This window comes from Bactrocera tryoni, chromosome 5 (genome assembly GCF_016617805.1).
Source record: "Bactrocera tryoni isolate S06 chromosome 5, CSIRO_BtryS06_freeze2, whole genome shotgun sequence".
NCBI classification, from domain to species: Eukaryota; Metazoa; Arthropoda; class Insecta; order Diptera; family Tephritidae; genus Bactrocera; species Bactrocera tryoni.
In genome coordinates this window covers 72,167,162-72,179,403 of record NC_052503.1, presented here as the reverse complement: position 1 = coordinate 72,179,403, position 12,242 = coordinate 72,167,162, and the positions used below count along the sequence as shown (strand labels likewise).

General features: G+C 35.1%; 2 protein-coding genes across 3 annotated transcripts in view; both read left to right on the top strand.

The window, feature by feature from the left end:
- Positions 1 to 12,242, top strand: part of LOC120776642 (venom dipeptidyl peptidase 4) — a 144,259-nt gene that overhangs the window by 42,404 nt on the left and 89,613 nt on the right. The window lies entirely within an intron of this gene.
- Positions 9,530 to 10,746, top strand: LOC120776644 (dynein assembly factor 6, axonemal). Its single transcript, XM_040107477.1, has 3 exons — positions 9,530 to 9,818; positions 9,907 to 10,136; positions 10,321 to 10,746. Exons 1-3 carry the CDS (start codon positions 9,686 to 9,688, stop codon positions 10,582 to 10,584), a joined length of 627 nt encoding a protein of 208 aa, XP_039963411.1. The 5' UTR covers positions 9,530 to 9,685; the 3' UTR covers positions 10,585 to 10,746.

The following is a 12,242-nucleotide window of genomic DNA, read 5'->3' as shown; positions in this document are numbered from 1 at the left end:
TATTTTTTAAAGTAAATTATTTGTTCCAAACAAAAAATTTTCAAAACATTTTGTAAATGAATTTTTTTTTCAAAAAGATTTCAAAACTTATTCCAAAAAAAAATTCAAGGATTTTAAAATATTTGTAGAAAATTTTTTGTGTGAAATAAATTTTTTTTGGATTATTTAACTAGAAAATTAAAGAAAAATTTTTAGAAAGAAAAAATATATACATACATATGTACATATGTATGTATGTACATACATACATACATACATACAACATATTTGGAGACTTTTTTCAATAGAAAAGTTTCGAAACAGTTACTTAAGTAAATTTATTTTTCAATAAAGTTTCGAAATATTTCAGAAATCAAAAAATTTTCAATCAAATTTCAAACAATTTTCAGAAATTAAAAACAAAAAATTTTTAATCAAAAAATATTTTTTTCTCAAAAAACAATTTAATTGTAAATGTTATTTCAGAATTTTTAGTCTACATTATTTTTTCAAAAAATGTTTCAAAATTTGTTTTGCGAAAAATCTGTCTAATGTCTTTTTGGACTTTAAAGTAAATTAAAAAAAATGGTTCAGAATAAAAATAGATAAAAGAAATTAAGAAATGTTTCAGAAATTTATTTATCTACTTTAAAAAAAAATGTTTTCTCTACGCCATTTTTAGATTCGCTCACGCTCAAGCCAATGTCAATGCTTTGGGGAGTTTTATTGGGGAGAGAGACTCACCCTATACATATATGTAAATTAGGATTGCTACAACCCTTTCGTACTTGAACAACTGGTAGGTGTAAACACCTACTGCATTAGTACTCACAATCAATATATGTACATATGTATGTATGTTTCTTAAATTTAGTTCCGAAAGCAAAAACTATATATTTCCTCCCCTTCTTACTAAAACTTCAGAAAGCTAGAGAAGCCTTAAACCAGCCGTCTTATTTTTCAGGCACGCAATTTTGTGCCTTAATTTGTTTACACTGCTCCTTTTTTGTTTATTTTTTATATTTTGTTTTAGCATTTTTATTGCCTCGCTTATTTCGCATTGTTGACACTCGAAGAAAGTGAAGCTATGTATATGGTGTGGAAGTAAGTAAATATTGTTGGTTTTATTGTTGTCGCTACGGCTGCATATTTGTGTTACAATTTACATGAAATTGCGAAATTTATTCCTTCGCAATTTTATTGCTTCGCTGTTGCTGCTTGTCATTTAAGTGCCGTGTTGCAACATAACAATACGCAGAAATTTCAGCTAGATGTGGCTTACAAAGGAGCGCAGTAACAACAAATTGTTAGCAATTTAATAGATGTAAGAAATTACGCATTTCAGCTTGGTGTGAAATGTCTCTGAAGCGGGAACATGCATATAAAGCTGGTTGCTTACTTGCATTCCTTGATTGATCCTATTTGATAGTGCTGTGGAAGAAGAGAATTTCTGGCAGGAAAACAAACGCAAAAAGGCAAAGATGTGAAGAATATCTGAGACAATTACATGAATGAACATCGCTTTAAAAAAACAAAACTAAAAAATTCCAAAAATTTTGTGGAAAAAACTAATTGTAAATTTTTTAAAGAAAAAAAATTTCGAAATTTTAAACTTTTTCCATAATGTTTTTTGAAATCATTTTCCAAAAAATTTTCAAAATTTTTCCAAAATTTTAATTTCAAAATAATTAAAAAAAAAAAAAATGAATATAACTTCTGAAATATTTTAGAAAATTAAAATATAATTTTGAAAATTTTTGAAATTTTTTTCCAAAAACAAAGTTTCTATTTCAGAAATTGTTTTCACGCTTTTTCTTTTAAAAAATGATTTCGAAAAAACTGTTTTCAAATTTCGAAAAATTTTTGGCAAGTGATTTCGAAAAAAATAACGAAATTTTCAAAATTTTTCCAAGACTTTATTTCAAAATCATTTGCCATAATTTTTTCTATATTTTTCCAATTTTTTTTGTCGAAATCATTTTTCAAAAAAATTATAAATGAGAAGTATTTCTGAAATATTTTAGAAACTCTGTTTAAAAAAAAGTTTTAAATTTTTCCAAAATTATATTTTCAAAATCTTTTTCCAAAAAACATTTTTGTCAACAAAAAAAAATATATGTATAAACGAAAATAGGTTCTGAAATATTTCAGTAAAAAAATGCTTTTTAAAAAAAAAAGTCCTTGTGAGCAATTTTTGTAAGTGTGAAGAGTATTATAACTTCGGTGCAGCCAGTTACAATTCCATGCCACGTTGTACTGACCCTACCTGCACCACTCGAAAAGGAATAGTATTTAAAACACACTCATGCTGTAAATTCTAACTTAATTTAAGACAGTATAACGGTGTACGCCATGTCCATGCTTGCAGAGCAGGCAGCGGGTACGCGCTGGTTGAATGTGTGCCGCAGATATTTAACAAAGGACTAACGTATTCATATGCAGTTACTTACAACTACACACATATACACAAGCAGCCACTCGCACGAGTCACGTAGTATATGGCAACTGCTTGTCGAGCATGTGCGACCGCATTTAAAGCCCTGTTTGCACATTTACACCTGTGTTAGGATTACTATTAAAGCAACTAATGTATGTAAAGCATATTTATGTAGTCGCAGAAGTGTGTGTGCCTTGCTTAAAAGCACTTGTATGCGCGCGTTTGCCTTCCACTACACTTGGAGCGCTTGCCTGTAACACCACACTGCTCTCCCTCCACGCCTCCTGCTCACCTAACCTGCGCTGCATTGTAAAATACTTGCGTAATTTATTTCATTACGCGCCCAATTACAACGTAGCTGCCGCCGGAGCAATAAAGCTGCTGCTGCGCGCGCAAGTGGCAACGCTGTCTAACGTCTTAGTTTTATTACATTCACCGTTAGTTGTTGGCAGCGTGGCAAAAGCGCTTACTAGCATGAGTTTGCTGTTTTGTTGTTGGTGTTTTTTTTCTTTCTCGGTCCAGTTTTTTTCTCACTTTATGATAATTACTTTGTTTATGGACACGCTTATGCGTTTTGCACCTTTCGCTTCACACACAGTTCTTATCAACATTTATTAGATTTATTTCAGACGCAACAACAACAAACAATGCATATCAGCACTTTTTCATTTAAGCACACTTTATTGCGACCATTAAGTGTGTGCTCTCCAACTATTATAAATATAAATTCCTTAAACGTACTTTTGGAACCACTTTTGATTACATTAATGGGGCGGTTGCGCGTTTATGGGGACTATTAGGGTAAAAGTTTGACACTCGCCGAAAATACCGGCACTCGGTTATGTCTAGTATAAATTTAGGTATTTATTTATTTATTACGTAAACGCTTTCAAAGTCAACAACTTCAAAAAGAATAATAATTATAAATATTTCTGAAATTTTCTTCTCATATCAAGAGATTTTGAAGACTGAACCTTCTGGTTCGTAAATAGTTTCAGTTACGGTTTTTACGGAATACATACTAGCCCTTAAAATAACATAGTTTCCTTGTCTCTTTCTCTAAATTTTATCAAACTTTTTATTACTTATATAACACGGCGATAAATCTTCATATTATCTTCCTCTTACTTATATCAATCTCTCTACTGTTTCGCTTTGGAAGAGTAATTTCATATATTTACTTATATTTTTCATGGTGTGCGACTCTGCTAACATTGATCAGTTTGTCTTGTTCAGTAAGGTTTGTGACTCTGCTAAAATCAATAACTTCTTTGTATTTTGATTTTATATTATTTTGTCTCCACCTTCTTTGTATCTCCCTTCCTCTAATTATTTTATTAATTCCCTACTGTTGCGCTTCGACGAGGTGATTTCTCATATTTTTTTGTCTTATTATGGTGTGTGACTCTACTATTATTGATCAGTTCATCCTGGAGATCTATCACGAGATTAAGAGATTTAATCACTACTAATTAAAGAACATTAAATTGTGTAAATACACGAACTAGTCCCTTAGGTTTTGGGATATCGTTATGAAATTTTGCTTACGTTCTATCCTCTCCAATAAACCGCTCTTTTCTCGGAACGGAAGAAATGGGACCATTATAGCTTATAGCGGCCATGCAAAGTGAACGACCGAATCAAGTCCTTGTACGGAAAACTTTTTTATTTAAGGAGATATCTTCAAGAAATATATTATTATATATGTATATACTTACAAACATGTACAGAAACTGTGGTAACCCAAAACATGCATAGCCCTTTTTGCAGGTCAAATGAACTAGACTAAAGAAAATTAGTGCACTTACCGCATTTGATCTAACTACACTTCATTAGCGCTAGTTTATCAGCTGCTTGAGACAGTTTATTGTTTGAATTACAATAGTAGTGTTAGTTGATAAGATTACTCTACGTATTTGAGAGTAATCTTTTCAGCCATATCGCATTTCTGTGCACGTGATCTCAATAAATATCAAGGGCTTTGGCAAGGTAGAGTAATAAATCGAATCAATTATAGCCTATATATACTTATCTGAAACAAAATTATACATAATTGGTCGAGCAATAAACAGCCAGTTGGAAATCATAAATTCTAATCTTATTTCCACAAACAGTTTGCTTAGTTAATGCCAGTGATAAACTAAAATTTATGCGCATGTCTTAACTTGTTTGTGCAAATATAGACATATGAGCGGTTTATTGACGCGATTGATACTGATATTTTATATAAAGAGTAGAAAAAAGCGAGGACAATGTTAAAACTTTAAATCGAAAAATACTTGAAACAAATATTTTGGGTAATAAATATGGTAGCACTAACCAATTATTGATTACCTCTTCGCTTACCAGCGATTTAAACGAGTACTTTCTTATTTTAGCGCACGAGAAACATATTGTGTGAAAAAAATCAGGAAAAACGTTAACTGCGGCTGCGTCGAGGCCATGATACCCTTCACAGGCACATTTCTGACAACGTCAGGGGTATAAAAAGATTCTCATTGTTCTGTTTGTATGGCAGCTATATGCTATAGTAGTTCGATCTACACAATATACTCGGAGATTGTAGCGTTGTTTTAGAGAAAAGTTTATGCAAAATTTCGTGAGGTTATTTTGTCAAATAAAGATTTTTTCCATACCATGACTTGTATCGGTTAGTTAGAATGGCAGATACTATATGCTACAGTGGTGCGATCTGAACAATTTCTTTTGAAATTATAGCGTTACCTTCGACAATATTCTGTATAAAATTTCGTTAGGATATCTTGTCAAATAAAGAAGTTTTTCATACCGGTACTTGATTTGTATCGGTTAGTTAGTATGGCAGCTATATGCTATAGGCGCTCGATTTTGACGATTTCAACAAATAAGCAGCTTATTGGAGAAAAAAATAGAGCACACAACACGATATCTTCAAAACTATAGGACAAGTAGGCGTATATTCAGACGGAAAGGTATGGCTAAATTGACTCAGTTCGTCACGACGCACTTGATATACTCCGCTCCGGCCACAAATATCGTACCAAAACTCTTTCTAACTAGTCAATAGTGATATAATTTAAATATAATGACCTAAAACGAAATATATTTCTGTAATATTGAAGCGCCAACAAACATTCTGTGAGCATGCCCAGCTTGACTTGAAATACTTGTTCAAATTTCTTAACAATTTTTATTGTACAACACACTTTTACCTAAGCAATCCGCTTACGATTCTGACAATTTTCGCATAAAACAAGCATAACATTGTCTTTTCATACGCTTTTTTGCATTTGACATTATGTGTTGCTCTCTCCAGCTTGGACACACTTTGTATGCAAGACAAGACTGTGTTGCCTGTGCAAGCTGCATGCTCAACATCTTTGCCCCAAAAATGCAGGGCAATTGTAGGCATATAAATAGCGTTGTGGCAGGCATGCAAGCAAAAACAAATAAACTTTTACTTTCTGTTGAGAAACATTTGCCAAATATGTCAGCTAATATTTTGGGGCGAATTGGAAACAAATTTTTTTGTAACAACATATGACAAGTATTTGTTACAGTTAGTTAAGCGGATTTCTAGTTGACGTCATTTAAATAAAATATTTACACAAATTCTAGCATTTTAATGTATTAAAATTATTTGTAGTATTTATTATATCAAAATAATTGCTTCTGTAGTGTGGCAAATATGTATTTATAAAGTTAGCTTCACATTTGACAACTTAATCTCAGCTATTTTTTAAATTACTCAAACCCAGCACAGTGCCGCTTTATTTACTTCGTAAAACTATAAAAAATATTTAAAAAAAAAAATACAAAAAGTGTAAAAAAGCAATATTCTTGATTAAAATGCATGTAGTAAAGCATTACAACAACAACTTTAGTGAAAGTTTGCCAGCAAAGTATTAATTTCTGATATTGCCCAAACACGGAGGCAGCAAAAAGCAGGCGCAATAGCCTACACAGTGTCTGACAAAAGTATGCTGATGACAACAAATTAGAAAAAATCGACAAAAGTGAAAATATTTGGCACAAGGTTCTCGGTGTTGCTGCCTGCAACAAAGTACAAGTAGCTGGTATTACAACAAAAACAAATATACAAAGAAAAAAATTTAAAAAAAAAACCGTAAACGCCTAGTTGCAAGCAGCAGACATACAAATATCTGCAGCTACAGCGCCTAAAAGCAGACTTCGTTTGCAAAAGACTGCAAAAGGCCTTCATGCACACTTGCTTATATCATAGTAACTAAAACATTTTTTCACTTTATTGTAATTGTTGTACTTGTACACAAGAGCACCCAAGAACCCTGAATAGTGTATAAGGCTTTACGAAAATTATTTCCACACACATTTTGTTGCATTCTCCCTTATTGTCTGCCATTGTTTTGGCCTCAACGCAAGCCAGCACATTTTCACTTCACACAATTGCTCGTTGACCGCTTAGATAATCCATGGTGAATTGCAACGTGTTAGCTAGATAAAGTTATAAATTATACATTTAATAGTATGTAGTTGGCTTCGACGCTATGGCTAGTTTTGAAGAGAAGTGGGTATGTGCACACACTTTATTGTTCACTTAGCTAATTGTTTGTAAACAATAACAGTAGAAGTGACCAACGGCGGGTTTAGGTGAAATTGATAGTTATTTGTTGAATTTTGCTAGAATTGCTATTTTATCGGTGCATTGAATTTTAGGTTACTTGGTTTAAGAATCGACTGACTTCGTATATTTTATGCCGTAAAATCAATTCATACACTTAAGGTCTAGGGTCTGAACATAATATTTTGGATAGTTGGGTATATTAAAGTCACTATGCTCGGTTAGTTCAAGTATCGACTGACTGTATATATTTCCCACCGAAAAATAACTTCTATCACTTAAGCCTTAGGGTCAGGACATCATTTTTGGGGAAGTTAGTAGCAGTGCTGCCACTTCCGGCTCAATTAGCGCTGGATACACTATCGTAGGACTTCTCTGATCTTGTTATTAAGTCTCTCAATGAAACTACCTTTATCTGTTATGGTTTTTCGGTCAACCATTCAAGGTTTGGACACAATCGTAGGACCACTTAAATCTTGTGATTTCGTCTCTCAATGAAACTACTTATATCCATTATGCTTTTTGTGGTCAACCATTCAAAGTTTAGTGCCTGATGGGTTCCAAATATTCTGCGAGTGGTTTGTGTCCGAACTGAGCATTCACAGAGAAACTGAAAAAACCAGAGAAAGTGGAAAATTCTCTTCTAGCTTGCAGCTGTGGCAAATATTGCTATTGTTCACCAAAGAGTCAGTGCCCCGTTTTAAGTGTGGTTATGCTGTAAATAGCATTCCTGAACCTATGTAATACGTCCTTAGCTTTAATATTATCATACTATTCGTGAAACTATGTAATAAGACCTTATCTTTAGTTTTATCATACTTGAGCCATATCTGCTTCTTTATCTTGTGTTTATTTATTGATTTCCACCTGCACTCAGCAATTCTTTTGAAGTTAGTATGAAATTCTCTGTTGATCATTCCCAGACGGGCATGGTATTAACTCCGTCTCGGTTTCATCTAAGGACGCTCCTAGTTTGGCCAAATTGGCTGTTGCTGGGAACGAACAAGTGCAGTTGAACCGCCAGTGAGCTTAAAGCCTTCCTTCAAATGTTGACTGCGCTGATAATAATCAGTAATCGACAAGACCAGCAATGGTGCTTGACGTTCTGTGTATATGATAACACTCTGTGTTTTCCCGTAGATATTCAATAGAGCAACACATATGTACCTTCTCTATGCTTAGTACTTCCGCTTGAAAGATGCTGGCTGAATTTGGTAGTCAGTAAGAGAGAGAGAGATTCGGAGGATACGACCGCCCCTATTTCATAGTCCATTTTAGTCCTGTCGGTATAAATTGATGTTGTATCATCTTCTATTTACTAAGCCTCTACTCCATTCACGTCTGGAGGCTATCCTCACCCGGTAGTGGCTATCGAAATCTAACCTTGTGAGAATATAGTCTGATATATTTAAGTTTAGCTTGTTCAGGAGAGGGAGAGAATGAGTTCTAATTCCACGCAATAATAACGCATTGTTGCAAATATGGTCTCTTCTACTCGATATATTTACAAATTATGAAATTGCAAAAATCTATACTCTCAAAGTTGACCTCGAAAAAGTAAATATATCAAGTTTTATTTCAAGAACTAGCTCTTTAATTATGTATTTTGAACTGAACAATCGGAAATCGGTGACTTGGTGAACATTTCTCGAGACCTCCTCTGAATTTGAATCCAATTATTGAGGTAAAATTTCAAAGTTCATCTAAGGAACTTTGCTTTATCTGTTTTGAATCCGATCCTCATATCCGAAAGTTCTATAATCTTAAAGTCATTCTCCGAAAAGTAGATTTATCAAGTTACTTTCTCAAGAACTAGCACTTTAATTATATATTGGGTACCGAACCATCAGAAATCGACTTTGCGACGAATATTTCTCGAGACACCCTTTGCTTTGAACACAACTTTTGTGGTATTACTTGGAGTGCGTTTGAAGAAAATGTGACTTTATATACATTGGTAGGTAGTTAAAATGTCCTAGGGAATATATTTCTATTCAGAAGCATCTCTATCTTAAGGAACGTTGCGTTATATATCAAATATATATCGAGAACAGCTTTGAGGCCGATCCCAATTTTACTCCTTGAAGTTCCTCAAAAGAAAATATTACTTTATATGTATTTCTATACAGAAAGATCGAGCATAGCGAAAAGAAATTTTAAGTTTTCACAAACGTTGCATTCTGGCCTTCTAAGATGTGTCTGGATCCGTTAGATAGTATAAGTTTTTATAATTTAGAGTCGGATTTTCGAAAAATAACAGCTTCTAGTTTCCAGACAAAGTTCAACAATAATCTTTCCATTGTCGAGCTCCAGAAGATTATACGCACCAACCAAAAAAGAAATTACGGTCCATAAACTTACTAGTTTTAGGCTAACTCTTACCCCCTTAAGAATATAAAAAAAGTTTGCCTATCAAATTTGAAAGCTAGTCTCAACCACCACCTTATCCACATCGGTAAACACCACATTGCAACAAATTTCCGACAACGCTACCATAGCAACCATGCAACTTGTTGTTTGATCAATATCTTCGAACTGCCAAACTGAATATCGAACGCAAACAACAGTTCACTTAATTAGAAAACTCATCAAAGAAGCAAGAAAAACCGAACGTACAAAAAGATTTTTAAACAAAAAACCAGAAGCCAAAGAAAAAAGCTTTGCTGAGAAATCACAACACAAAACTAGAAATGTCGATTTTCGAAAATCCTGAAAGCATACGCATGCTGCGCGATTTGCTCACACCCCCCGAGGAGCGAGACAATTCGGACACCGACGACGATGAGCCGGTTGCCGGTAACAGCAAGCAGTGCAACAATTTCAGTAAGTGCGTCGACTAAATGTGCAAAAACCGCACGGAAAATAACGTAAACGCCACAAAATTTCCAAATGACTTGACATTTTTTTGTAGCGCCCGCACATTTTGGCAGCAGCAACGGCAACGGCAATGCAGGTGGCAGCAAACAAAAACAAGCGCAACAAGGAGGGCAAACACCCGAACGCAGCGCGTTGCCAACAAGCATCGAAGAATGGCAAAAGCAGCAGGAGCAGGAGGACAATGAGATTTTAGAGACGCGCCGGCGACCCGAGTACAGCATGACCTATCGGCAAGCAGTGGGCACGGAGGACCTCTATCTGCAGGTAGTCGCCATAAAAGCAATAATATGTTGCACATACGAGCTGCAGTGTTTGAACAGCATACACTTTTTTTTTCTCTCGACCGCTTACCTAGTTCCATTTTTTCATGTCTTCTCTGCTGTGTATCACGTATGTGTGTATTTAAACCCCGTTGTTTTTTTACCGTTTGCCGCCTCGCTGGTCACAGATGGGCAATCGCACTAATGCCACGGCCAGTTGTGAGGATTTGTTGCTGGAGATACTGCTGCCGGACGAGACGACACCGGCGGATAAAATGGATTTGTCAATTACCGAAGATGAAGTGGATTTGGCGACGCCAATTTATCGCCTCAAATTGCCACTGCCGCACAAGGTGAACGTGGACCGTTGCCGGGCCAAATATGTGGCTGAGCTGCGCAAACTCTGTCTGACGTTGCGACTGCAACGTGAATTCGATTATGTGAACTTTTAGAAAGGCCAAGCGCTAAGCTGCTCAACGCTCGATAGTCGCTGCACTAAAACAACAACAACAGCTACAATAACAACAACAACACTGACTAAATGTAAAGTAAAACTAGCAGTGCACTGCAGTGGATTTGTTCTTCGCTCTATTTTGTATGCAATAAATTTTATTGAGCAGCTAATAAAGGTGTGCATGTGTGTGTGTGTGTGTGTGTTGGTGCTTTGTTGTTGCACCAGCTGTGTGGGTTAAATGAGTGCATGTGCGGCGCTGTAGGAGATTATGTCATGCAAATGCGATTTGCGCTTAAGTTGGCTGCGGCATTTTGGTGCTTTGCAGTTGCGGTTAAGTCACTGCTAAGCGACCTTGCGGTTCGCGTTATAAATATAAGCGACTAGTAAACTAAGTCCTAGGAAAAACATTTGCAGTAATGGAAAGTAAAACTGCGCTTTCGATTTATATGCCATGCTATAAAACGGAAGCTCAGTTGTGTGGGTCGATGCGGAAAAAGATGCTGAGCGATTTATTGAATTTTTTGAATCAAGAGTAGTTTCGAAAAGAAATCGAAGTAGATCACAGTATAGATCATAAAACGAAGGTTCGCAAAATGCAAGCTTAGTTGAAGCAATTCGGAGTGTTGCCAGATTTTTGAAACGAAAAGTTACCATTTTCGTTACTTGTTTCCGCTTCTGCTTATGCTCTGGAAAAAAGACAAAGCAGAATTCTGCTCAATTCAATTTCAATGCTATTTTCGAATATAATACTCTTTGGCTTTCGAGTTGTAGAAAGCAAAAAAACGAAAAATGTGAGTACTTAGTTTAGCACAGGGTGGTACAAAATTCGCATTAGTTAAAGATACATTCGAATTTCGAAAATAATTCATTATAAGATAGATCGGAATTTCAAATAGAATAGATTTTCGAATCGAGATACAGGGGGCCTATTCTGTAACTCGATTCGAAAATCAATTTACTCGAAATCGGATTTTTTATATTCTGTAACTCGTTTTTCGGATTTTCAAGCCAATTTTCGAATAAAATATTCGTTAGCTTTTGAGTTGTGGAAAGCAAAAACGAATATTCCACGTATTTTTTCTGGCACAGGGTGGTACAACTTTCGCATAATGATAAAGTAGATCCGAATTTCGAATAGAATACATTTTCGAATCGAGTTACAGAATAGGCCCCCAGAATATGGCTCCAGGGGCTCTAAATATTTTTTATCAGCTGAATGTGTGGGACCTTCATTTCCATAGACCCTTCCTGGGTGCAAAATAAAATATAATTAAGTGTGTTTGGATAAGGCAGATTAAGTTTCATCAGATTTAAAAGTACAAAGCTACAACAAGAGGTGTGGGTTAAAACTATAGGTCCGGGAAACCCTCTAAAATCCAGGGTAAAAAATTTCAGAAGTTTGTGATATGTACAGTGATAAATACCTTTAGTTGTTAGCGTTTGAAGGCGCACCTTGTCTTTAAGGCTTCCTGAATCTACATATAACTGATACTAATCGGTCTCAGACGTTGCATCTACCCTTTAAAGTCGGTGAATAAACAAATAGGACATTAAAATCAGTAAAGACTCTAGGGTTTATCTTCGATATCCGTCCAATACACATACAAGTGAGGTATGAGGCAATGCTTAGCCAGCCAGCCGGCTCATGATTTTAGA